Consider the following 26502-nt stretch of genomic DNA (forward strand, 5'->3'; position numbering starts at 1 on the left):
CAAGTCTCGTGAGATCCCAGCGCCCCCGTCTCTTCCTCTGCGTGTCGCTGCGGCTCTCGCGAGAGGAGGCGGTTGCCGGGCCTGAGCTGAGCGGCTGGAGCGGCGGGTGGAGGCCGAGTCGGGGCGTCGTGAGGGTGAGTGATGGTGGGACCGCACGGAGCCGGTCCCGGGGGGGGGGGGCTGCATGTGGGGCTGTCGGCTCTGTCAGCTCCATCCTTGCGGTCAGAGGGGGCCTCGGGTCGGTCGTGTCGCGTTTACCGGTAAAACCTGCCGCTGTTTGTGCCCAAACAACGTGTCGTATAGGGCTGCCGGGCAGTTGTGTTACCTCAGAGCAAAGCCCTCCCCGTTCGAATGGTTTTATGAGGTAAATGCCTTTTTGGAGCTTTCTTGGCCGTGTAACCGTGTTTTGTTTGCAGGTAGATCTCACATTATTGCGCAGCATTGTGTCACAGTTGCCCATTGTATGTTTTGCTCTTGAAGCCGTTTTTGTTCCTCGCTCTTTGCTTCTACATCGTATTCCTTTCTATCTCCGATCTCATCTCACATCTCACTCCAGAGCTCTTTTCTTTCACAATCTGGCTCCAGTTCCATCTCAGGCCTTTCCTAGGGCTGTTTCCTCCAGCCGTGGGTGAGCACTGCCCTTGGTGTCCCTACCTGTTGGCTGGCTTTCACGGCTCCAATAACATGCTTCATGCTTCTCAATACCATCTTGACTATCTCCTTTTGTTCTTATTTTTGTTCACCTCTTTGTGAATCATCTGGAGTGATGTATTTAAGCAGCACTTATCACTTGCTTCAGCCTTTCCCTTAGAGCACCCTCCTTTTCTCTTTTCAATCTGCTGTTGGGTTAGGTGGCCCAGAAATACAATTCAAATCACCACCTTCACACTAGTCACAATTCCTACATTTCACACTCATTTTCTTCTCTGAACTAAAAAATCTGTCCCCGCATCATCTTGTGGAGGTTAACTCCATAATTCATAGGAACTCATTCATAGAGCTTAAAAATAAGCACAGCCAAATTGAGCTGTGTGGATTTTGACTATTTCTCTTTAATTATGGGAGACCATTCCACTGTATTTGTTCTGCCAGTCTGCTGGATTTGTCTTCAGCTCGATGTCTTTCTTGTCAAATGTCACAGAGATTATTTTTGTCCTGTTCAGATCCATAAATCTTCCAAATCTGCTAAAATTACCTCTAGCCTTGTCCCATTTCTGCCTCGAAAACTCATTGTATTCTATGATGTCGTGTCTGTGATCATCGCTGACATCTACCTATGGTGCTGTTTGAGGCTGTTCTTCTGATGAGTTTTTCAACATGTAGCATTTGTTTTTTCACCCAGATTTTAGAGCCATGAAGACAGCAGTCCAAGGCAGCTCTCCTGTCACCCATTGAAGCTCCTTTTTCCTTTTTAGGCACACTGCTATTTGAAAACGGTTAAATGGTTCCTGTGTGGTTGACGCTGCTTATGACGTTAGTCGCAGATGTCATCACTGTTGGTTTTTCTGTCACCTGGTTCTACTTTGTGTGCTTTCTTTGATTGCGTGCTTGAGAACGAGGCCTCCTGCGTGTGTACAAAAACATTAAATTTTCATTATGAGCTGACATTTTTCACTACAGCTTTCATTAGTAGCGTTGCTGAAATCTTGGCCTAGTGTTGTTCCTTATCAGTTAATGCACTTAACTTTTATGCTGGTAGGCCACAGAGGTTGGGGGGCTTGTAGACACACAAAGTTAGGTCCTGCTGCTTCTGGTCCTGCAGTGCTAGCAAGGATGCTGCTTATCCTTTCAGAGTTATATGTATATATATATAGAGAGAGAGAGAGAGAGAGATACAGATACAGATATATGGATATATTACAGATAAACCTAGGCTTACTTTACTTACTGAATTTGAATGCAGAAGGAAGAAAAATCACTTGCCTTCTGTTTTGTAGGCTTATGGTATCAGGTAGACATTTATAATTCCTGAAGGGAGTGTGACTGTAAGGTTAAAGCCTGCATGGTAGTCACTGAGTATCTGTTACTCATGGTGCTATAGAAATAGAAGCATCAACTTCATGTGACTGTTTTTATTGATTTGGGCTTTTTGTTTGCTCTTCTTACTCATTAAAAGAAGCTTGAGCTGCTGGCTGGATATCAGCGCTGTGCTGCTAAGGGTGTTTCTGAGCTTGTAAGTTTGACGTTTGTGAGGAGGATTTATAAAGTCACTGTGTGTGTCTGAGCTGTGTCTGCTGTCTGCAGTGGTTTGCTAGAAACTGACTGGGCAGGTATGGATTTCCATGATAGGTGGTGTTTGCAAGTGTGCTTTGAACTGCGTTTCTGAAGAAGGATTGTAATATCACTGTGCTGGCATTTCTGGTAAATCTTACTTGTTAGCTAGTTTTTGTTGGGACTTTGATTAGAGGAGGTGAACAGCACCATCACTTCACACTGAAAGTCTGAATAATCTCAAGTTTTCAGTTGCCCTCTCACAATTAATGCCAGGTTTGGTGACTTACCTACTGGATCCTTCTGATTAACCTCATTCAGCCTTACAGAGCAGCTGAGGAGACCTGGTTACAGCTGATGAGCTGCTGAAACCTGTCCCACTTGACAAAATCCTTCTGACTGATGTCTAAATCTGGATGCCTGTGAGTCTGCTGAGGTGTTGTGTTAGTTATTTTAATGTTGTATTTGGTATTCCCAGCTGGAGCAGTCTGTTCTTTGTTATACTTTTGGGACAGAAGACTGATCTTGGGCTTTGGCTTCAGAACTTTAGGGCTATTTTAATTATCAACTTTAGTCAGACTTCAGAGTTTTGCAGCCTTCCAAGTAGCCTCAGTAAATGTAGTGTGGCTGACTTTGAAATTTTACTGTGTCTTTGTAGCCTCTAAATCCCTTGAATTAGTGATGATTTCAAGTTGATGGTAGCAATTCTAAACCTGCACTGAAAGCTTTGGAAATCCAAGTCTGCTTCCTGACTTACTGTTTTTTGGTGTTTCTCCATGTGCTGATTTTCCAGCATTGGGTAAGAAATCGTTCTTTGCATCTAGAGAACTGCTTATTAGAATGGCGACAGTGTAGCCAATACAACAATGTTTTGTGATATATTCAGGCTTCTTGGATCTAATTTTCCCCTGTTGTGCTCCTGGTGCCTTTCTATCAGCAGCGATGTTTCAGGTGAAGTTGCTTGATTTCATGAAAGGCACTGGGTGGTATTTGGGGCAGTGTCCTCCAGCACTTTCTGTATTACAACCAAGGTCTGAATGCTCTGCTAAAAGCATTTGCTTTAGTATAAACTACATACATTGCTGCCAATATGAAGCTATTCATCTCATTTGAAATCATTTAAACCGCAGTTGAAGCATTTTTGTTTCTGAATTTGCAGAATTGAAGTGAGTTTTCAATTAGTAAATGCTATATTGATTCTGTGAGCTAACTTAGTAACTTTATGCTTTGCTCTTATTTATGGCTTCAAAACTGGAAATAAAATTGATAAGCACATTGGTTTATGATCAGCTCAAAAGTGCTATCAATAACAATCAAGAAAAAGATTGCAGATTGCATTATAGCAGAATATTTCTTAGAGAAGTGTTATTTGTAGTCCCTGTGGAGTGGGGAGTGCAGAATTGGTTGGTGCATGTTTGCATGGGTTTTTCACATAAAACAGGAGAAGGAAAATATAGTAGGTCGGGGGGGCAGTCCAGTTTGGTCCTTTCTGCACTTCTGTTGTTTGTAGTGGCTGAAGTGTGGTGCTGCATAGGCAAAGCAGGCTGAGATTGATCATACTCAAAGCATCTTTTTGATCCAAATGCATCTGAAACTACGCCCTCGTGTTGATTCTTGTCACTTCCATTACATGAAAGATGTGGAGAAGGCGGCCAGCATGAAAGAACTAAAAGTGGCTTTAGTATGTCCTTGCAGCTGCAGTTCTCTTAATAATGACCTGTTTACATACCTTTCCAATGCCAAAGCTTAATTCACAGGCTGGTTTGTAATTCATTAAAATGAATGAGACCTTGCTGCTAGAAGACAAATTCACTGCTCCAGAAAAGGCAGCTGGTGTGGTCCGTGTGTTTGTAAGACTGGAGATGGGATAGAAGCACTAGAAACAAGGTGCTGGTGAGCCTGTCTCAGGGTGCTTGGCTATAGGGGAGCCTGGGCAGGTGGCTGCCTTCCTTGGCACCTGGGTATTGTTGGCTTGCCAGGCAGACAGTGCAGCTGCGGGCAGGTAATTGTGTGGTGCCCTTTGGGGAATGCACTTTGTTCTAAGCTTGGTTGTTCCCAACAGTAGCATTTTATATATATATATATATAAAATATATATATATATATATATATATATATATATATATATATATATATATATAAAATATATATATATATATATATATATATATATATATATATATATATATTTAGGTGAGGGGGGGGGAGGGGGGAATGTGTCTTGTTGGAGTGTTTCAGTCTAATGAGCACAATTTGTTTCAATCCAGGATAAAATGTATCTTTACTTTTGTGTTACTTGCTCAATGGTACCTGCTGCACCTTAAATCTGAGTGATGGCTGCTGAGGGAGCTCAATACTGGTTTGGTAAAGCAAGCTTCCTTTCCCTTAGTTCCATAATAATGCTCCTTCCACTCTGAAGTAGGCTGTAGGACTTCTTTAAACATCTAAGCATGCTTGATAAGTGAGTGCAAATGTTATAACCATCTGCGTTAATGTTATGTCATCACATGGTGACTGTGCTGAGGTAAAGTTTTGGTAACCTGAATTTCCAGGTAATATGCAGTTAATGCTTGTTGGGACTTTTTGCATGAGAAAGTTGCCTGCTGTAATTCATAATGAAATGCTTTTTTTCCCTCTCCTGACTTCATATGGACACGTGATCTTAGTTTTCTGATCAAAGTGTATTGGATTATAGAAAATGTAACAGGAAAAGAAACAGCCTTGTCTTGCAGATTGTAAAATGCTACAGCCTTAAAATTGTAAGTCTTGAAGCAGCTGCCTGGTGCTTTGCAAGTCAACGAAGCCTAAGACAAAAGGTTAAGCAAGTACTTAATTTTGCTCATAGGAGAATGTAGGGGATTTACAGGGCATACTATTGATAATCTGTTTACATATTTTAGCTGTGAAAAAAATATTTCAGCCTCGAAATAGTATAAATCTATTTTCTTTAGGACTAAATTTTGGGGGAAAAAAACTGTGCAACTAATATTTTAAAGAAACTTGTTTTTTTGTTACCCTCCTGCAATAAAAATTTGGAGTCTAAATATAGCTGAGAGCTTTCCTCTTTTCCTGACTAAAATATCTTTCTCTGGGAAGCTGCAGTGTTTTACAGGATAAGCCCCTGTTCCCTTGGGACTTGCTTCCAAAAAGGATTGAGTTGCATAGAGTGTAATGGAAATACACTAAATACGGGGGTGGGAGAATATATTATGTTTCTAAAATATTTAACCTAAGGCTTTAGAGAAATGTGGCAATTGTATCTATCTATTCCTGGATGTTTCCAGATGCTGTACTACCATCAGCTGTTTACATCTGGCTGCTTCCCCTCTTTTGTAAGCAGTTTACTGTACACAACTGCCTTGACAGAAGTGCCGCTCATGGGTATGGCTTAAACACCAGATATTTGGGATTGGCTTAAACACCAGATATTTGGGATTGGCTGTCCCGATTGACAGTTATGGAGTTAATTTGTCTATCATGGGTATTAAACATTATTGGATCTCAGTCAAAGCACAGGTAGGGTTATAATGATCTCTACTCTGCCATGAAATTTTTTCTTTTCTGAAAAATTCAGTGAAACTGGACAGGATTGAACATTTCTAAGAATTGCTGTTGATCCCCTTTTGGTGTAAACGCTCAGATAAAAGTCTTAATGGTTATTATGTTCTCCTTTTGGGCAACCCCTTAAACTGTAAAATTGTTGCTCTCCTTTCAACATTGTGATCTTCTTTGGAATTAAGTTCATCCATTTAGAAGAAAGCTGTGATACATTTGCCTCGTGTTTTATAGCCAATGACTTTTCTGTTTGGACACAGTGGGATTAAGTGTGGCAAAATTGAAGCTGTCTACCAAACCTCACTGAACTGTATTACTTACAGCAAACGTTTTTTTTAGTGCAGGTATCAGCAAAATGTGTGGAAGATTATTGCTGTGTAACGTTGAAGTCATGCTTGAGAATATCCTACGTTCTATGGTTTCTATCTTTAAAACTGAAAACTAACAACACTAAAATGTGCATTGTCTTCTTTTATTTTTCTGTGTGGCATTTTTTAAAAGGTAAACACTGCTCTCTTAATGTAGGTTGTGAGTGCTGCATGTGTGCTTTTGAGAGCGGTAGTGTGAGGAAGCTTGCAGTGGAATGGCAGGACGGCCTCATCCTTATGACAGTAACTCCAGTGATCCAGAGAATTGGGATCGGAAATTGCATAATAGACCTCGTAAGCTTTGTAAACATTCAAGGTAGGTGCCGCATACAATCTCTTGCATCTCAAAACTGCATCGGAAGCCTGTTCTAAAGGCTGCTGCATCTGGTTGTGGCAAGTCCTGTCATGAATTTCATGGTTCTTTTGCAAAGAAATGCTGGTTAACTATTTGAAAAGATGCTTCCTAATGTAACTTATTTGCCAGCTTCCCCTGTCTGTGTTTGCATCTGCTTTGTGGTATGTGGGATCTTTGTCTCATTAAACTGAATGTCGTTTGTGTATATCAAGATACTGGTTGAGTGGCCAAATATCCGCGATGCTTACTGGGATTGACTTCCTGTTCATTGCTTTTTACTTTGGTGCTCTGTTAAGCAGCATACTTAAAATACTTGCAGCTCCGTCATGGTGATGATTAATATTTGCTTGCATGCAAGTGTCACATGTTGTAGCATTCTCTTTATAAAGCTGTTTGTCAGACCTCGCTTGCCTCCGCTTCCCCCACTGCAAGAATGTTTGTTAAGTGCTTTTTGAAGACATAATGAAGTTAATTAGTATTTTTCCAGCATCAAGCATTCCAGAAATGTTCTAAGCCAAACTATTAGGTACCCAGCAAATGTATGTGAAGAAACACAGTGCAGGAAATATATATAAGCATTCAGAAAAAAAAGTGCATCTTTGAAGTACTTTTTCCTTTTAGAAGTGCTAAATATAACTGGAAACATCTGTTAGCTAGCTGAAATTGCTGATATTTTTAAGCTTTTCCGCTTTAAGGATTTTAGGGAAAGAGCTAAGAACATTCAATAACAGCAACTTAGTTCATGTTCTTATTATACAGATTCAGATAAATTGGACTGCGGTGTTGCCCGAAGCATTCTGCAAGCAATTAATATTGTTGGTTATTGTCCTGTCGTTAAATGTTGGATAGTTGAGACATCTGAGAGAGCAGGAAAGAAAAAAAAATGCTTTGGTAATTAAAAGGCTCTTAGGGAGACCCATGTAACTATAGGCCTGTTCGAGATGTTACTTTACAGGGAATAATGGAATGGTTAATGCAGTGCTCCTGCTTCTGGTCAGTATGGGCCTATGAAATGCAGCTTTGTACACCAGTAGGTGGTTGTTCTGCCCTTGTTATTTAGGGTCAAAATGTGTTGCAGTATTGGCAAATGAACAGTATAGTTCTTAGAGGGTATTGTATGTGAAATGGGAACTGTTCACCATCAGTGTCGCAGTGTAATTGCAAATGGATGATTCATTGCTGAGTGTAGTTTGTGGTGCTCATCTGTGATCCCGCGCTGCCTCCCATGACTGGTGATATGTGATGCAACCTAAAACTGATATTGGTGCAGATGGCTAATGATGGAGGGAGTAGTAAATAATGAAAAGGACTTGTTAACAGCACATGGTCTGAGCGGTCTGATAAACTAAAAGCAGTCAGCCATGCATTCTTAATATTACTGAATGCAAAGTTAAGCATTTAGGAACAAAAAACACAAGCCGCTTTTGTAGACTGCATAAACTGTCGTTGTCATAAGGAATGGGCAGGATTTAATTGTAAGGAGCTTTCTCCGTGGGTAGTTAAATGGATGTAAATTTACAGTAACATCCCATGATCAAAAGGGTTAATGCAGAGAAGAGTTCACTTGAGGAAGTCGGTGGCCTGTGCTTTGAGAAAGACATCACTTCATTTAGTCTGAATTCAAGGTTCACCCCTCAAAAGATTCATGTGCCTCTGAAATAACTGCTGCTACATGGCTCTGGCAAAACATAGTAGGTGTTCTCAGCTAAATGCTGAACAGGCAGCATTTTGCTGAAGCTTTTAGTACATGGAGTAGGGGGATAGTATTTAAAGTAACATCGGTTTTTATCTGGATCATGTAGACTCTTTTTGGAAAGCTTTGTGAATAAGAAACCAAGTAATAGTCTGAGGTCATAACAAAATAAGAAATAAATTAAGGAGAGATATTCTGTTACCTTGTTCCTATGAGATCTTTATTACTTCATCAAATCAAGTTATTGGAAAACAGTGTACTCTATTTAAAAGCCTAAACTAGATAATCTGATTTTATGTGGTGGAATGTAACACACATTACTGTAATTCCTCACTTTTCACAAGAGAAGTCAGTCTGAAAAATGCAGCGTGAGAAAAATGCCTCTGAAGACAAATCTTAAGGGTGGAACTGGAAGAAAATGGCTTCATTAGAAGGTTTTACTACTGCAGTTTTTATTTGCTTTGTACTTTTGAAACATGCCTTGTTGACATAAGAAAAAATACTCCAGGTTTTAAAACTGTAATAATGAAATAAGAACTTTATAATGAATCTCGATGAGGGAGTAATATTGAGATAGTTTTTTAGTTTGCCACTTCTTGATGTTCTGTGATGTTTAATCCACCAGCCTTGACATTCTTAGAATAGCTTAAATATTTGTCCAGACTTGTTGTAAACAATCCAGGAGCGTGAGCCATCCTCCTGTGTCTAAGGCTTAGTTTATGTGGCAGCAAGAAGAGTTGTGGAACTCTGCTTCCTTCATGGTGCATCTCCTTGATGCAGGACTTGTGCAAAGCCCATGGAGGGGTGCTTATATTTAACAGTCACAACTTCATGTGTTTTTTTTTCTAGCTTGAGAATCGGATGGAATTCTTGAAACTTCTGGCAAGTTGTGATGTTTTCTCTCCTCTTTCTTACTTGTTCTGAGCTGGGCAATGTAGCAGAAAACAAACCAATGCAAATGATCCCTAGAAAAAATCAAAGGATCTTGATGGAACAAAATGAAGTGGTGTTAAAGCTGAGTGTAGCTAATGATACAATCTGTCTTGTTTGTCCAAGCTATTATGAAAATCTTCTGAGTTGGTGTTTATTCCAGTACCTAAGTAACATAGAAGAAAACTTCCGGAAATCAAATGTTGACAGAACAGTAACTACGATACAAGTACAGAATGCTTAACATTTTCATTGATAGTTACTGTGGTTTGTGTTTTCTATTAATTTTTAATTTGGTTATTAGCTTCTCATGTTAGTTTTTAGCATCCAAAGGGTTTTAGTTGCTGTTGGAAGACTTTCATTTTAATTCTGTTGCACTGGGTACTTTGTCTAGAGTAGCAGTGGAAAATCTGTCTGAAACTTCCTTCCTTCTTGAGATTTTTCCTGAATCTCTTTGGTGCTTTTCTAGTCAATACCGACTGGTATTTCCATAGTTGTTCACTCTGTTTAAGTACTCTTAGGTTTGAAATCCTGTCTGCTTTACTGTGTGAATGACCAAAACGTGGCTGTGCCATGACTTTGTTTTCTTGACGCTTGAACCTCCAGAATCTTTAAAAATATTGAACTTCTTTTTCCAGAAGTATTCCAGAGCTGATTAGTTACTGTGCAAATGCTGAAGGCTGAAAATTCTTGTGGCTAATTTTATTTTTGCATGCTGGAGAAGGATGTATTCGTGAGTTCTGAATTGATGTGCAACTTGCCTCAGCAGTTTGTAAGTACATGAAGCATCCTCAGAAGTTTCTTTTTGTCATCCCTGAAATGGTATCAGAATGTATAAGCTTTTCTGCTGCAGGACAGATGATTTTTTTTTTTCCTGTTCTTGTAAGTATGATTTCTGCCACTGAATGTTTTGTAGGATGCTGCAGGCTTTGTACAGGTTCATTAAGAGTTTGAATGTGATTCCTTTGAACTTCTGAAGATAATTTTTAATAGATGGACGTACTTTCCAGTCCCAAGGAAGAGTACCGTGCTTCTGAGTTTCTTTAGCCTGGATATTTAAGAAGAAAAACACCCCTTTTTGAAAATGGAGGAGGAATTGCTAGCGTGTGAATAAAGGCAACCTGTTTTCTTGTATGTTGATGTATTCGAGTAGTTTGACAGAAGCCGTGAGGTGTGGCTGTATATTTATGTGAAGGCTAATTCCTTCCTGCTTGGAAAATCCCTTTGGCAAATGAATCACATTGGGTTTTTAATAGTTGTTTTCTTCATGAAGTGGAATGGAATTACTAAGAAATGTATTACTGGTGGTCAATAGGGCTGCTGAAGAATATTTAAGCGTTTTGGAGCTGGAAATGTGTTTCCAGAGCTGCTGTGTTGAACAAGGGAAGGAAGGTCCTATAGCACTCCCCAGTTTGAGTAGAGGATTCTGCCCAAGGGCTTTCTTCTTGGTGGCTGGGCCCCATTAAGCATGGCTGCCACACATTATTTTTGCAGGGTCTTGATGGTTGTGTGTGTCCTGACCTGCTGAGCAGCTCTGAAAGAATCAGAACTAGCATATCCATGGTATGTTCTTTCTAGGTGAACTGAAATAAAAACATGCTAGTTCTGCTCTGATCGAAAGACCACAGATAATCAGTGCTGAAAGAACCAATGCACATATGTACTTTTTCTTGCTGCTTGTTGATTGTATTGCCGGAGCGGGGAAAAATGCCTGAGACTTTTCTTGTATGCTTTCTATATGGCTGCTTATAGCCATGTCTTCCATGATTTTTATATTTTGATGAGAAGAAATGACTTAGGAGACTGCAGTGGCTCTTCTGCTTCTGGAAGGTCATTGTGTGAACCCTGGGGAAGTGCTAAGAACAGAAGATTCGCTGGCTCGGGGGACTGGAATGGTGCAAACAGAATTTTTTTCCTGTCTTGTGAGAGGAACAGTTTCATCTGTTGGGAGTGCTGCTGCCCTGCCTTTCTAATCATGGATCTTGTGTTTCTGCTTTCTGATATCCTTTTTCTAGCAGTGGTCTTTCCTAGTAGATATTTCCTACTGTGAACTTGCTTGAAAAGCGATGTTTAGAGTTTAAAACGTGGGGAGGGCGCATCTTGTTCTCAGGAGTTGATTGCTGTTCTTCCTTGTGAGCCCGGTGAAAGGTGAATTCATTTCAAACATAAATCAAGGCAGACTTGACAAGGAGAAATCAAATGCCCTTGGAACCACGTGAATGTGAGCATTGTGGATGGTGATGAACGCGTATGAGCTATGTGACAAGGAAAAGTTAGCAATAACCTTTTGAGATGTGTGTTTGTGTGCTGAAAGCCGACGAGCTGGCAGGACCAGAAATAGCTTCGCAGATGGTGCCTGGCACGGCAGCCAGCAGCTCTCCACTCGCGCGCTCCTCGCGCTGCCTGTCACTCGCATCACCCAATGGCCGCTCAGGGATGCAGGACGGCGAGTGTGAGTTGGGCTGGCTGGAGGCGGCGAGGTCAGACGTCAGGATCGCACTACGCATGGCTGAGTCAGTGGCTGCGAGGAATTGAGCTGAATTAATAGCTAGAGGGGGGTGCGTCTCTGAATGGACTGTGGAGCTACGCTCTCTCATCCTTGAGGGGAAGATGATGGAGGAAAAAGTAAGGCTCGCTCGTGCTGCGCTGAACTACTGAAGAGAGGATGGAAATACCAAATATGCTGAACTTAACAAGTAATGCCAAAGGATGCTGATCTGGCTTTCAGGGCTGTCTTCTTGGAAGGAACAGAATTCCTTTGTGCTCTGATTCCCAAATTATTTCCGTGCTTTTGTGTTTCCTCCCTGATAGACTCGAGAGAGAGAGAAAGGTGCGTATTTGTGAAAAGGAATAATCTGTGGGTAATGCTCAGGAACAGAATGAGTGGAGGGGAGAGTACTGTCCTTTGTGTGTACTGGTCAATTTATGTGTCTGCTGACAAAGAACAGGCTTAGGGGGAGGGAGGGGGGCCTAAGCGTTGTGTAAGTCCTAGTGATAGGAACAGAACGGATTTGATTTCATCTAAAGCCTTGCAGAAGTATTGCTGGTACTTACTGTATACGTAAAGCTCTTTATCTGTGTTCTACAAGTGTTGATTATGTGAATCATCCTAGGGAAGGACTGGCTCTAAGTTCTTACGTTAAGAGGAGTTAGGTCATATAGGTCTAGAAGATAAAGGGTGAAAAATAGGGGTGAGATCTTGACAAATAATCCACTGCTGAATCCTTTACATTTACATTTAGATTTATGGCTTTTTCATGGCTGTTTTCTTTGGCTTTTGTATTAGTTTACCACCATAATTCTGTAGACAAAAGCCTGTTTTACAAATCATGTGTTTATTGGCAGTATTCAGTAGGATGCACGCACACTTTTTCTATTGGAATACATGCTAATTGTTTTGGCAGTGAAATTAATTCAGTTTAATGACTTCTTTTAGTCATTAGTAATATATTCATAGCAATATGTTGTTAGTATAAAGACAAATGGAAGCTCAGTGACTCTGATGCATCATTAAATTGAAGGGCATTCACACTTTTTAAAGAAAGCTCTTCCTTTACTGCAAAAATACTGAGCATACTGGTATGACATATGTGTCCTTTTGATTGTACTTTCCTCCTTTACTCCACATTAAATAGGCGTCCTTAAAGCCTTGAGCTTATTTGGTTTTCTTTGTGAGATAGCTGCATTTAAAGACAATGCCTCTTTCTTGTTATAAAGGCAGAACTGTCTTTATCTGTGACTCAATAGGAAAACAAACTCATTTACTTATCAGAGGTTCTTGAATGGGTGCAGTGCTAATGTCCCAGTGTTCCTTTGGAGCCAGGAAAAGCAATATATTGAATGTCTGTGAAGGCTGAGTACACCAATATTCATAGGGCTGCCTTCTTTGAAGGTGATTGACAAAGCAAGGCAGCATTAACCATCTCTTGGTAAGCTTCTGTGAACCAGCTGTGGGTAGCCTACATGATGGTTTTTTCCAGCTTAGTTTTGAATTAAGTTCTGTTATGAAGCATCTAGGAATAACATTTTGCTTAGATGCTGCTTTTGTTCCTCTGTCATATCCACAGCTTCCAAGATGCAAATGTTAATCATATGAGAAATAGATTGAAAGTTGGGAATTGCAAATATTTCTTTTTAGAGAAATAGAGATCTGAAACTAGAACAACTTTTCTTGGAGGCTTGAAATATTGCACTGCCCAGAACACTGTTTTAGCTGACGTTACAAGTTAATATAGCATGACAGCCAGGTGCTGCATAAGACCAATGGCTTCCTGGCAATTTTAATTATCGGTGTCTCGCTGCTTTTGGGTAGTACAGGTGCTGTATCTGGGCTGACTAATGTGTCTGTGAACCACAGTGCTTGCTAACAGTTCTTTCAAGTAGGGCTACTCTACTTTTGTGTTCCCTCTTCCATCGGGGTGGTAGCTGCAACAACACAATGGAGAGCTCCCTGCTTGAGCACTCTTTGGTTTGTCTGCTTTATTGGGACAGGTTAGTTACCTCCAATTTCCAGCAAAGTTTGAGACTTAATCTGTAAAAATGCCCTGGCAAGTCTCAGTTAGCAGCTTGAAAATCATTATTTTAAAGCTATGTAAAGACAGCAAGTGTTTTGGTCTAACTTAATAATTAATGAAATTAAATAACCCACCAGGCTTTGCGTTGCTGCTGTGATGCAGAGTTTTTTGCATTTCTCAGTGGAAACTGCTACCTGTCCCCAGTGGCTTTGTTGCGAGAGGAAGAAAATGACATTACAGATCTTCTACTGGGGGGAAAACAGTATATTTAGTAGTCTTGATGTCTTCATACTTTGAAAGTTAGCAGCTTCTTCTACAGCATCATAGTAGTAAAATATGTCACAAGTTGTCCTTCCTTTTTGTCGGTAGCTCCTTTTTCAGGGTGATAAAACACCTGATACAGTGACACAGCTCTGCAAGTCCCTTTCTTTATGTTCTTTGCTCTACAATAAGCAAAGCAAACAAGGGAGTTTAAATCTGTACAATATTGTGTTTCACTGGTAGTGTTTATCTGTGCGTAAATGCTGTATAGAAAGTGAGCTGCAGACCTGTCAGGTACATCTTCAGTGCGTCAAAGAAATACACTGAATTTCTTCTCTGTGTTATGGTTCAACAGCAATGAGTTTTAAAACTGATGCTTAAATGGCTGCTAATAAGATGAGAGAAGATCCATGATTAAATGATGCTGTCTCATAGAACCATAGAGTGGTTTGAGTTGGAAGGGACCTTTAAGATCACCTGGTTCCAACCCCCTTCTATAGGCAGGGACACTTCCCTCTAGACCGGGTTGCTCACAGGTCTGTGCATCCTGGTCTTGAATTCTTCCAGGGAGGGGGCATCCACAGCCTTGTTGGGCAACCTCTTCCTGTGTCTCACCACCCTCACAGTAAAGAATGTTTTCCTAATATCTAGTCTAAATCTACCCTTTTCCAGTTTAAAGCCATTTCCCCTTGTCCTGTTGCTGCATGCCCTTACTATAAGTTCCTCCCCAGCTTTCCTGTAGGCCCCTTCAAGTACTGGAAGGCAGCCCCAGAGGGAGCGTGGGTGTGTAGCTGAACCTACAGCCCTCCCTCACGGAGCTCTGGCTGACTCAGGGTTGCTTCCTGTAGCACCTGTTTTTCTCCTGAGAGAGATTATTAACCAGGGCTCATCCCGCTGCTATGTGAACTCTGAATCACCGCTTTGAGAGTAATGCGGCTTAAGATGGTTTGCCGGATTAAGAAACACATTTTTAATTGCCTTTCCTGTTAAAGGGTAATTTGTGCCTGCACTGCCAGAATGCACGATAGGTTCACATATCCTCACAGAGGTTTGGTTTCATTTTTTCCTTGTATTTCCCTTAGTTAAGGAAACTAGAGCACTTTGGCTGTTCAGAAATGGCCAGTCATACATTCTGATACCGTAAAATGCAGTACATGCACAACTCTGGTTTCTTGCAGCGTGGCTAAAAGCATTATCAGGGCTAGGATAAAAATGCTTTGTTAACAAAGGGTGATCACATGTGGCTTTATCAGGATTTGCTGGGGTACTTTGTCACCTGACTGCTACGTGTGTGTTTGTGTGGGGCAGCTGGTTGCTATCTGTGCATCACGCTTCAGGGGCAGAAAGGCTGTGACCATTTCTAGGGAAGTTCAGCTGTACATTACTGATCAGTTCCCATGGATAAACTGGGTTCCTCAGTTTTGGTTACGTTGTAACTATGGACTACAAATTGACTGTTTCTAATGATTTGTAATCATTTCATACCTGCTTAAATGGGTGTATTTCATATACAGTAGTATATGGGGAAGAAAAGGTGCAAAGGTTTTCTTAAATTGTTGATGCCTTTGAAAGGAAGGTTTGCCCATCTCACCCTTGGGAACTTTTGCGTATTTCACTATTATGATACAGAATTATCTCTCTTCTATTAGAGGATCAAAACAGGTAGGGAGATGCATTAGCTGTGCTGAAATGCCATACATCTTTACCTGGTCAAAATAGCCCCGTGGAAAGTGCTGCTTTATTTTAATAGACATCTTTTAATCATCTTAGTTTTTAGCTTATAATTCTGAGCTTTTCCAGCCATGAGCAAGGCTTGCAGTTGTTTTGCCTTGCTCAGTAGACCTTTGGCTGACTTCACAACTTCAAGATGCTTGTCTTATTGCAGCATATTTTAAGCTTGGCAGGAAACAGTATTGCAGTACATTCTCTCTGCACCAATCTCCTTTGTTGGATACAAGCTCTTTCCTTCAAATGGCATGGGGGGAAGCCAAAGGGCATATTTCTTTGTTTTGCACTAATACCCTTTTGAGGCCAATTGTATCACTAATGTAAAATACTAAAGATTAATCATATCGTTTTTGTTCTGATTTACGCTCCCCTTTTTATTAGTCACAGATACCTGAAGCTGAAGCATGTCATCTTAGATGCTTACTTCTTGGTTTAGTCTTGCGGGGAAACTTGGGCGACTGGGAGGTTCACAGAATCACAAAGTGACCTGGGTTGGAAGGGACCTCAAGGATCATGAAGCTCCAACCTCCTGCCTGGCAGAGCCACCAAACTTCCACATTTACTAGATCAGGTTGCACAGGGCCCCATCCAACCTGGCCTTGAACACCTCCAGGGACAGGGCATCCACAACCTCCCTGGGCAGCTGTTCCAGCACCTCACCACTCTCCTAGTAAAGAACTTCCCCCAAACATCCAACCTAAATCTTCCCTCTTTCAACTTAAAACCATTTCCCCTTGTCCTGCTATTATAGGCTCTTTGAAAGAGTTTACTCCCCTCCTGGTTATAGGTTCCCTTCAGGAACTGAACCCTGTAGCCTTCTTTTCTCCCGGCTGAACAAGCCCAGCTCCCTCAGCCTGTTCTCATAGGGGAGGTGCTCCAGCCCCATGATCATCTTTGTGGTCCTCCTCCGTACCCTTTCCAATGTGCTCTCTATCTTACTAGTACTGAGGGCTCCATACCTGGACACAGTATTCCAGATGGGGCCTCACAAGAGCAGAGTAGAGCAGGACAATCACCTCCCTATCCCTGCTGACCACCCCTCTCCTGATGGAGCCCAGGATCCCATTTGCTTTCCGAGCTGCCAGAGCACACTGCTGGCTCATGTTGAGTTTCTCATCCATCAGGACCCCCAGGTCCTTCTCTGCTGAGCTGCTCTCAAGGACTACTCCTCTCGATCTGGACAAGTGCATGGGGTTCTTCCAGCCCAAGTGCAAAACCTTGCACTTTGCTGTGTTGATCCTCATTAGGTTCAGCCGGGCCCATCTTTTAGTTCTTTCAAGGTCCTTCATGGTCATGACTTTAAGTAACTTAAGAGGATGTTCTGCTTTCTTCTACAGTTGGTGCTTTTTAAAGTTGTTGTGCCCTACTTAACTGGGTCCTGATTCTTACCTCTTCTTGTTCTTGAATTCTACAGCATTCCTACCAGTGATATTTCCGGTCTCTTGGTAAGCCGTGTGATTCACAGGCTGCAAGCAAGTGGGGCATTGAGGCTCCTGTGGGAAATGGTGACCCATCTTTGTCAGATCCTGTAGCTGTCCATACATCTGTCTCAGTTACTCTGTGCCTGGGGCTTCGTGAAAGTTCCTTATTTCTTATAAACAAGGAGTGTTGTCATGCCTGTTTTTAAATGACAAGTAGCAAAGGAACTAATTTAAGAATTCTGGTGGGGTGCAAGAACACAGATGTCTGTTCTCTGCTGATATAAAATCACTGTGAAGAGTACAAGTGAAAGTTAGAAGTATTTTCAGTGAAATTCAGCAAAGACTTTTTTATTTGTACATTGCTGTTTAATTTTTAGGCAATTTCTGAAGGTACTGGACCTTGAAACGGAGGGACTTTGTTAGTAGCTTTAATAACCAATTGCGAAATAGGATCAGTATCTTTAATTTAGGAAATGCAACTTAACCACAGTGTTAAAATAAATAAATCTTAAACTGTTAATTAAAATTTCCTAGTTTGGAACAAATGTCCTTTTTGTTACTGACAGTGCTAAGAGTCTTAGCTTTGATAGTACACCTCATGAACGTGCTGTCTCAGTTATGGTCTCTTACTCTATTGTTCCTTTGGCGAGTAACTGACAATTGGAAAAAGGAAGCACAGAAGTACACTCATGGCTGGTATGTTGTGATGCACTAGCTGGTATAAGGCTGACCTTGTTTGTAGTGGGCAAGTTGCAAAAACAAACAAGCAAACCCTAAAGAAACAATGAAGCAGCTAAGTCTATACCAAAAGCCTGTATTCTGATTAATGTTTTCCAAACCTGGTTTCATTGAAAAAAAACAAGCCCTACCTTCCGACTTCTTTGTTCAATTACAATGTTCAATTACAACGCTTGATCTAACAGTAAGAATCAAAATAAAATACTCAGCTGTGCTTGACTTGTTCTGGAAGGGATTTCTGTGAGTGTGATTTGCCAGGCAGCCTCCAACTGATCAAGCAGCGTCTCTTTGTAGATGATGCAGCAATAACCAGATAATTCTTGCTGTCAATTTAGTGTTTCAAATCATTGATTACATTTGTGAATGCAGACATGAGTACAGCAAAGAAAAAAATGGATGTGGATAATAATAATCTTCAGTTTATGTTCCATGTATGTTTTGATGCCTTTGAAACTTGAATGTATAACATTTCTGACATTTTGAGATGTTGAACGTTTCTCTTCTGTTTTCAGCACCTCATCTCGTATTGCTAAAGGAGTAGACTGTACAAAAATGAGCCTCCATGGTGCAAGTGGTGGACATGAAAGATCAAGGGACAGACGCAGATCAAGTGACAGATCTCGTGATTCATCCCATGAAAGAGCAGAGTCTCAGCTCACTCCATGCATCAGGAATGTTACTTCACCAACAAGACAGTACCATTCTGGTGTGTTCCAATCTTTAGCATTTCAGGATTAAAATTTTTAAGCTTAATTACCATTTTGTTAAAGGAATACAATAGAAAGCATGATTTTTGTTGGTGCCACAGTGTACAGATTTCTTATGTGTGCCCTTTTTCCCCTAGGTCATAATGTTTATATATTCTTACATGGTGATTCTTATTAAATATGAATTGCAATAATGATTTATTTTTCCTGAGAAGTGATGAAATATTTCCCTTTGGTAGGATTTGGGTATTTTGCATTACAGTAGAAAGGAAAAAAAAAAAAATTAATGTAAGTTATAAAATTCGTAGGGTTTTTTTGTTGGTGGTGTTACCACAACACTAAATAAAAACTGTAATGTGTAGCTCTTGCATTATGTTGAGCTGCTTTTTCCAATTCTGGAGTGCTGTATTTTTTTTCTAATGAAGACTTTGGGAAGACATTGTAGCTTTGGTATGAACCTCTTTAAGTTCAGTAGGGCCAGGTTAAGAGATCATGTGTGTGGGTTGGGGCAATCTTTGATGTCAGTACTGTAAGGATGGTGAATTGATGGAGAGTGGGATTTAAAAGGATTCCTTCCAACCCAAGCCATTCTGTGATGACTAGACAGAAACTTTAGATTCTTATATTGGAAGTAGTTACTTTTGAATGTTTCTTTAACTAGAATAGCTTTTGTTGAACTAGTCTATCAGTTTGCCATACTATGTTTATGAAAACACATAGTCTGCGTAGAACTCATGTAAGATTAAAAGCTTGTGTTGTTTTTCTTTTCCCTTCACCTCTTGCTCTCTTAAGATCGAGAAAAGGATCACAGTTCATCTCGACCGAGCAGCCCTCGTCCTCAGAAGACTTCCCCTAGTGGTTCCAGTGTTAGCATGGGGAACAGCAGCAGAAACAGTAGCCAGTCAAGTTCAGATGGAAGCTGCAAGGCTGGTGGAGAAATGGTGTTTGTGTATGAAAATGGGAAAGAGGGAGCTCGGAATGTAAGAACTTCTGAACGGGTAACACTTATAGTGGACAACACCAGATTTGTTGTAGATCCTTCTATCTTCACTGCACAACCGAACACAATGTTGGGCAGGTTCGTATCTTTTGTATCTGTTTCCTTAGTCCCTTACCTATAGAGTAATTTATTAGGTATAATTTTTTTTTTTTTTAAGATAAAAAAAGAACTGTTTAAAAAGCTTTTGATCTCATTGCTATATTTGATCTGCTAATGCTTGGTGTTATCACTCAATATTTTCAATTTGTTAAGGTCTTTAAGTGAAAGAGTTCACTACTTGGCAGAGATGCCAGTGATGTCCATCACATAGAGACAGGAGTTCACAACTAAATTAACACTTCATATGAGTATGTGAAATTTCCTTTCTTCATGCTGGGCATCTCTTCTGTATTCAGTCTGCCTTATGCTATCTTCTGGTTTTTAATCTAATTGCTTTATAAAGCACTTCTGAGAATAGAGATCTTTTTCCAAACAGCATGAAGGAAGGTAGGTGTTTTTGGTGATAGTGTTCTTTTCTTGATGGACCTTTCCGGACAGCATTGAAGCTCAGATATATCTTCTAAAATGCTTTAGAACAGGGTAATGTCAAATGGTCATTACCAGTGTAACGTGTAGTACAAATAAAAGTGCAAATAATCTGAAGTAAATTTAAGAATTGATGTAAGGTGTTTGTATATTTACTGTAAAGGTATGCACAATTAAACAGAAATGTCACCAACTGGTGATGTATCAGAATGAGGTTATGTGGTGAATCTGTCTCCGTTTTCATGTCAGCCTCAAAAGAAATGGCATTGGCTAATGCAGTAGATTTTTTTTCTGTGTGTTGCTGAGGTTTTTCTCCCTCAGGGATTGGTTCATGGCACAAGCCTATTTTATCTTCTGCTAGTTCAAAAGTAGGTTAATAAAAATATTGAAACTGTTCTAAAATGCAAGCTATTTATAAAACCATTTTCCCCAGTGTCAGCTCACGGGTCACTGGGCTGAACCTGCTTAACTAGAAAGCTCTAGGAGGTAAGAGAATGGCTTCTTGGCCTCAAGCCTTTAAGCTGTTAGACTTCCATTTTCTTAAATATGTTTTGGCTTGGAAAGTGGTCAGAAAATGCACATCAAATCATTTGAGTACAGTTTTTGACATTTTTACTTTTAAGGTTCACACAAAAAATCCCTACACCTTAGTAAGGAGTTCTAACTAAATTTCTGATTTTTGAGCAGGATGTTTGGATCAGGCAGAGAACATAACTTCACACGTCCCAATGAAAAAGGAGAGTATGAAGTTGCAGAAGGAATTGGGTCCACTGTGTTTCGTGCAATTCTGGTGAGTTTTTATGGAGGAAAAATACGAAAAGCATTGTTAGGACACGTGCTCTAAGTATTAAGAAATGTTAAGTTCTTGATTTAACCTTAATTAAATATTTTGACTTAGTGGGTAGAATAAATAGTGGATTAGGTTTTGGTATTGTTCTCTGGGGGTTGAAACTTGATACGAAACCCCACCAGGTTTTCTAGTCATGTGTGCAACAGCCAGGGAGAACACATGAAACCAACAAAAAAAAATACTGCCTGTCACTAATCTGTTCACCTCCTATGCATCTAGTTGACCTAGTCTAGATATATTCAGCCCTTCTTGTGCTGAAATGAGGGAAAACACAACCAGTAACTTGAAGTTAACTAACTGCAGGTAATGGGAGACAAGCAGTCTTCAGTCTGAGAAGGAAGTATCTTCTTGGACAAGTACTAGAACTGTTAAACTGCTTTGTGAGCAAAAGTGGAATATCAAAAGCTAAGTTAAGAATACATAAAAGGCAGTGTATATACAACAAAATGATCAGTATTAATAGTTGTTGCTTAGGAAATGGTCCTCACCAGAGCTTTTTGCATGTAAAGCAGCTATCTCAGAAACTTGATGAATTCAAGGATTATAATATTAGTATGTTTTTTGATGCATATTGCTCTCTTGTATGTTTTAGAAGGGTTAACTGTAGAAAAATAATGTCATTGTGGAGGCTGAAGTGTATCTGTCAGCAAATGTTTAAGTGCATTGTATTTTTTTTTGTTTACTGTATTCAGGATTACTACAAGACTGGAGTGATACGCTGTCCTGATGGGATATCTATTCCCGAGTTGAGAGAAGCATGTGACTATCTCTGTATCTCTTTTGAATATAGCACTATTAAATGCAGGGATCTCAGTAAGTATGGGCTTTACTAAAATAAGTTGTATAGGCTAACTTAAATAAATATCTGAAGGGCTAATTGCAGGTTTTTCTTTATTGGAGTAGGGAATGTATCTGATGCAGTATGAACAAAATCCTTCTTTTTTTTTTTTTTCTTCCTTAAAGTAGGACTGCAAAGGTGATGAATATGCAACTTGTGAGATATGATGGTTTAGATAGTGAAATATGTGATACTCAAGTACTTTAGTGCCCTTATTCAAAGTGTGTGATAGTTAGGCTGTACTGATGTATCTGCAGTCGGTATACGCTAGCATTATGTGGTATCTTGTAGAAGAGAGGGAATATAAGTTATTCAACTCCCCACCCATGAAAGCTAATCTGTATTGCTGTCAAAAGCAGTAGTTTTGCTGGTGGTGCATCATGGTTCTGAGTGCGTAGAGTATGTCCAGCTGGTCTTCTCTGAACACAGCCAAAGCTTTGGCCAACACCTCAAATGACCTGGCCATGTCTCTGGTTCCTGTGATCTTGTGGTGGCTGTGCAGTTATAAGATACGTGCAGGGCACCTGGCCTTTGCCAGCAGTGTCATGGCTTCACAGTGTGTTGCCTGCTGAGTCACATTGGGTGCACTCTGTCCTTTGCAGAAGGATTTCACAGCTGATGCTTTGAGGATTTTGAGAGGCTTTGGTTTTAAGCTGCTGTTTATGAGAAGTGGGTTGCATGCGGTACTCCTTCAACAGCAGGCTTAAATAGTGCTTCTTTTAGGAAACCCAAGAAGAGTCTAGCATACAACTTCCTCATGTTGAAGGGCAGTAAAAACATCAAGGATGTTTCCACTTGAAAGTCATGCCACCATCTATCCAATGGAATGTGAATATCTGCAGGACGGTGCTGTCAGTTAGAACTCCTGCTGTGGCTTATGGTAGAAATCTGAATAAGTTTTGATTGTACTCAAACTAATGAACTAACAGTGTCTTTACAGCTGTAAAGACAGCAGTAAATAACGCAAAGTAAACAGAATTCTATTTCTTGCTTCTGCCCTCATTTCTTTACTGAACTTTAAATGTGTCAATGCTTTTTAACATGTTCCAGGTGCTCTCATGCATGAATTGTCAAATGATGGTGCTCGCAAACAATTTGAGTTTTACCTCGAAGAAATGATTCTCCCCTTAATGGTCGCCAGTGCCCAAAGTGGTGAGCGGGAGTGCCACATCGTTGTGCTGACAGATGATGATGTTGTTGACTGGGATGAAGAGTACCCTCCTCAGATGGGAGAGGAGTATTCCCAGAGTAAGTTGGTTCCACATTGCCACTCGGTAGTAGTAAAAGTGCTCATCTAGTTCATGTATATACAAGCACTCTTAGTGAAGCCTTTTAACATCCAAATGCTTCACAAAAATTTAGCTTTGTCAGTTCTATTTACTATTTTGCTTCATTCAAGCATGTTGCATTCAAGTCTAATGAAAAAGATGAGCTAATTTTTTACCGTTAGACATTTGAGGATGCTGACATTGAAGGATGCCTTTCCTCCCTAGCAAATATGTGTAGGAATTACATCTTAGCAGGAAAAAAAACAAAAAATTTTCTTTGTTGAGGATGCATAGTGTGGTCTGTGAGTTCTCTCACTATGTTCCTAAATCCTCCAAAAAAAAAAAAAAAAAAAAAAATCCCAACAAAACTGTATTAAAAACTAAACTGATAAGGAAAATAACCAGTTGCAACCGACCAGTTTCACTGTGCTTTATGCCACTTTTCTCTGATTTCCATTTTGTGTATTTTGAGGAGCTTTTAGGTCTTTTCCTTCTGAAGTAATGAACAGCCGTATAAAGTAGAACAGTGGGGAAAAAAGTCATGACACCTTGTTTGTAGGTCTAAAAGCTGAATCATTGAATATAATTTTTCCTCATTAAAATGTACTTTCAGTTATTTACAGCACGAAGTTGTACAGGTTCTTCAAATACATTGAAAATAGAGATGTTGCCAAGTCTGTTTTGAAGGAAAGAGGGCTCAAGAAGATCCGATTGGGCATTGAAGGTAAGGCCTTGCAATCATCTGTACAGTTGAAGATATAAGGGTTGATTGACCTTGCAGGGTAGATGACATCACTGACAGTACGTGACAACATGGGTGGAGAGGAGTGGTAGCCAATGAACAACTGGTCCAGCTGGAAAACCTGATTACAGGCTTTTGGCTGCTCCACAAAACTTATGTAGCTGTTGGAGGGTTTACACAGTAGCTTACATGGTTTATAGCGTCTTAGGACTGGATCTCATGCTTTTCCCTTCCAGTTTCACAGGGAATCTTCTCTATTCTTGGTGTACTTCATTTGTACTTCATTCTTCTCTATTCTTGGTGTACTTCATTTGTACTTCATTNTCTTCTCTATTCTTGGTGTACTTCATTTGTACTTCATTCTTCTCTATTCTTGGTGTACTTCATTTGTACTTCATTTTACAGCTTTTGTATGTTCTGTTCTTGGTCTGGAGTCTTTTTCTGGGCTCAAAATGAAAAATTTGTGTCCAGATGTTTTCTTTTAGGAAATGCAAACCTATTAAATGCACCACTAAAGTGCAAAGAAGTATTAATCTGAAATTAGCATTTCGTACTTTGAGGAGGTCAGTGGGTAAAATCTCAGCTCTGGCATTGCAGAAGACAAGTACAGTTAGTTGGCTTGGATTTTAATCGTGGATGTAACAACTGGGTTGCTCTGTATTGTGTTTTCTTTCTGATTGGTATCCCAAATATTTAAAAATACAGCCTTTTGTCACTTGCTGATTTCTAACATTCACACACCAAGTTGTCATGGTTATGTTTGTAATTTGCCAACTAAAAGCAAATGCCCCAAACACTTGTGAGCTTTAAAAGTTCAAGTGAGCAAAGCGTGAGCCTCCCACCTGACATGCCATTAAACTAAACAAGAACTCTTTCTGTCTGTAATGCTGGCCAATAGCAGATTATTTTTGCTGGCATTTGTTTTAGACACTAAGGGCAATGATTTGACTAAATCTTAATGCTAGCACTCCATGGCAACGTGCAGCTTTCTAGTAATGAAAATTGCTGCTTAGAGCAGAGGGAGAGGATTGGTCTAAAACTATTTTTCTTAGCTGGGGGAGTTGGGAGGAATGTGAGGTGAACTGGAGCGCTAGGATTCTGCTTAGGAACTCAAACCCAAGACGAGAGAGAGATGCAGCTCTCTAGTTTTGAGGTCTCACTTCATGCTTCCCAGGTCAGTGTTCACAGAAGGAACAACTGGCATTGCTTGTAAAGCTGGGAGAGTTGTCTTGGGGAAATACCTGCATCATCAGGAGCATCGCAGCCTTTTTGATTACAGTTTGTGTGGTAGTGCAGCCTCCGTCTCTGTGTTGCTCTTGCTTAGATAACATTAAGAACTGCACAGCTATATGTTTCCATTCAGGCTGCTGATGGTAAACAAGCACTCGTCTTCATTATGCTTCCACATCTTTCTCATACTTTTAGTTCAGGGTTTTCTTTTACCAGAAAGCAATGTTAACTTCTGCTCTGCTCCAATGTTTCTTAGGCTACCCTACATATAAAGAGAAAGTGAAGAAGCGACCAGGTGGAAGGCCAGAGGTGATTTACAACTATGTCCAGAGGCCGTTTATCCGGATGTCGTGGGAGAAGGAGGAAGGAAAGAGCCGACATGTTGACTTTCAGTGTGTGAAAAGCAAATCTATTACCAATCTAGCAGCAGCGGCAGCAGATATACCCCAGGACCAGCTTGTGGTAATGCATCCTACCCCCCAAGTAGACGAGCTGGATATTCTGCCTAGTCATCCTCCACCCAGTAACAGTGAGATGGATACTGAGGGACAGAACCCGCCCCTTTGATCTAGACTGTTACGAAACAAAAGCATGCTCCATTACAGTGACTCTGTACTCAACTCATACTACACTGCAATTCCAGTTTTCTCCATTGTGTAACAGTGTTTAGGATATTGCAGTATAAACCTTGGGGAAAGACCAAGGGGAGTCTCTGATTGTTTTTTTGAAAGGGTACAGATAAAACATCCTGGGGTTGCAGTTACATACGTGTATTTGTTTACCGGTAGGTTTGTGATGTTGGTTGTTTGTATGCCGGACTGTCCTTGCTCTTAAGCCCATCCAAACCGACAGGATGCCGGGGGCTGTGTGCGTTCAGTGTTGTTACACAGGGGTTAGAATGCAGGATTTGGAGTTGATAGTAGCACTTTACAAATGGTTGATAAGTGGAATTTCAAGCCATTTTTTATAAACGTATTGCACAATACTAACAAAGTGCTTCTATCAAAAGTATTAATCGTAATCAGTTTTGCTCTGAATAGATTGACCCTTCTGAAGTTATTGCCCACGGTTGAGCACAGAACTACTTATCACTGGGTTTTTGGATTGAGGACGTGATTCAATTACCCGTGTAACACCCTGTTGAAGTTCTTCAGTGAATTTTTTCACTCATTTGCAGCGTGAGCCATGTTCAAAAGTTGTGAACAACAGATAGGGGCTTTATCTTAAATTTTGCCTTACCTTACTATGTTCACACGTATTTATTTACTAAATTTTTTCATAAGTGTCATGGAATAGGAAAATGCGAATGGTTCATTCTTCATTTATTGATTGTAAACAAGTTTTTCATGCAAATAAAATTTCCATTATTTTAATGGGTTTGAATGACCTGTGAGTGAGATGAAGTACACAGAGGAGGAGGTTTGTAAGTTGCTTTTTGCTCCTTTCAGGGTGGTTGGAGATGACTTCAAATGTAAAAGTGAAAACTGGGTATTTCCTAAAACCAGAAATCTGTTGTACTGTCTGCCTTAACCCACCTTGTTGTTTTAAGGGTTTTCTCTTAGTTTAAA

The 26502-nt window shown here is 40.3% G+C and overlaps 1 protein-coding gene across 4 annotated transcripts; it reads left to right on the forward strand.

The window, feature by feature from the left end:
* The first annotated feature begins 24 nt into the window (after window positions 1–24).
* On the forward strand, window positions 25–26312 carry BTBD10 (BTB domain containing 10). 4 transcript variants are annotated; one of them, XM_015863941.2, is made up of 9 exons: window positions 28–134; window positions 6292–6450; window positions 18287–18480; window positions 19274–19559; window positions 20694–20796; window positions 21549–21669; window positions 22745–22942; window positions 23576–23686; window positions 25191–26312. In XM_015863941.2, the coding sequence occupies exons 2-9, from the start codon at window positions 6350–6352 to the stop codon at window positions 25499–25501; spliced, it is 1425 nt and encodes a 474-aa protein (XP_015719427.1). In that variant the 5' UTR covers window positions 28–134; window positions 6292–6349; the 3' UTR covers window positions 25502–26312. The 4 variants fall into 4 exon arrangements, with proteins under 4 accessions (XP_015719428.1, XP_015719427.1, XP_015719426.1 ...); XM_015863942.2 differs by lacking the exon at window positions 6292–6450 and having other exon boundaries at window positions 25–134; XM_015863940.2 differs by lacking the exons at window positions 28–134; window positions 6292–6450 and adding an exon at window positions 11548–11942.
* Window positions 26313–26502: the final 190 nt, after the last annotated feature.

The sequence above is a fragment of the Coturnix japonica genome, chromosome 5 (assembly GCF_001577835.2).
Source record: "Coturnix japonica isolate 7356 chromosome 5, Coturnix japonica 2.1, whole genome shotgun sequence".
NCBI classification, from domain to species: Eukaryota; Metazoa; Chordata; class Aves; order Galliformes; family Phasianidae; genus Coturnix; species Coturnix japonica.

Excerpts from the sequence above, each read along its gene's own strand:
- BTBD10 (XM_015863940.2), top strand. The coding sequence starts at position 11,812 with ATGCCAAAGGATGCTGATCTGGCTTTCAGGGCTGTCTTCTTGGAAGGA. Across the intron at positions 11,943-18,286 it reads GACTCGAGAGAGAGAGAAAG|CACCTCATCTCGTATTGCTA; the intron begins GTGCGTATTTGT and ends TTCTGTTTTCAG. Across the intron at positions 20,797-21,548 it reads CTGTGTTTCGTGCAATTCTG|GATTACTACAAGACTGGAGT; the intron begins GTGAGTTTTTAT and ends TACTGTATTCAG.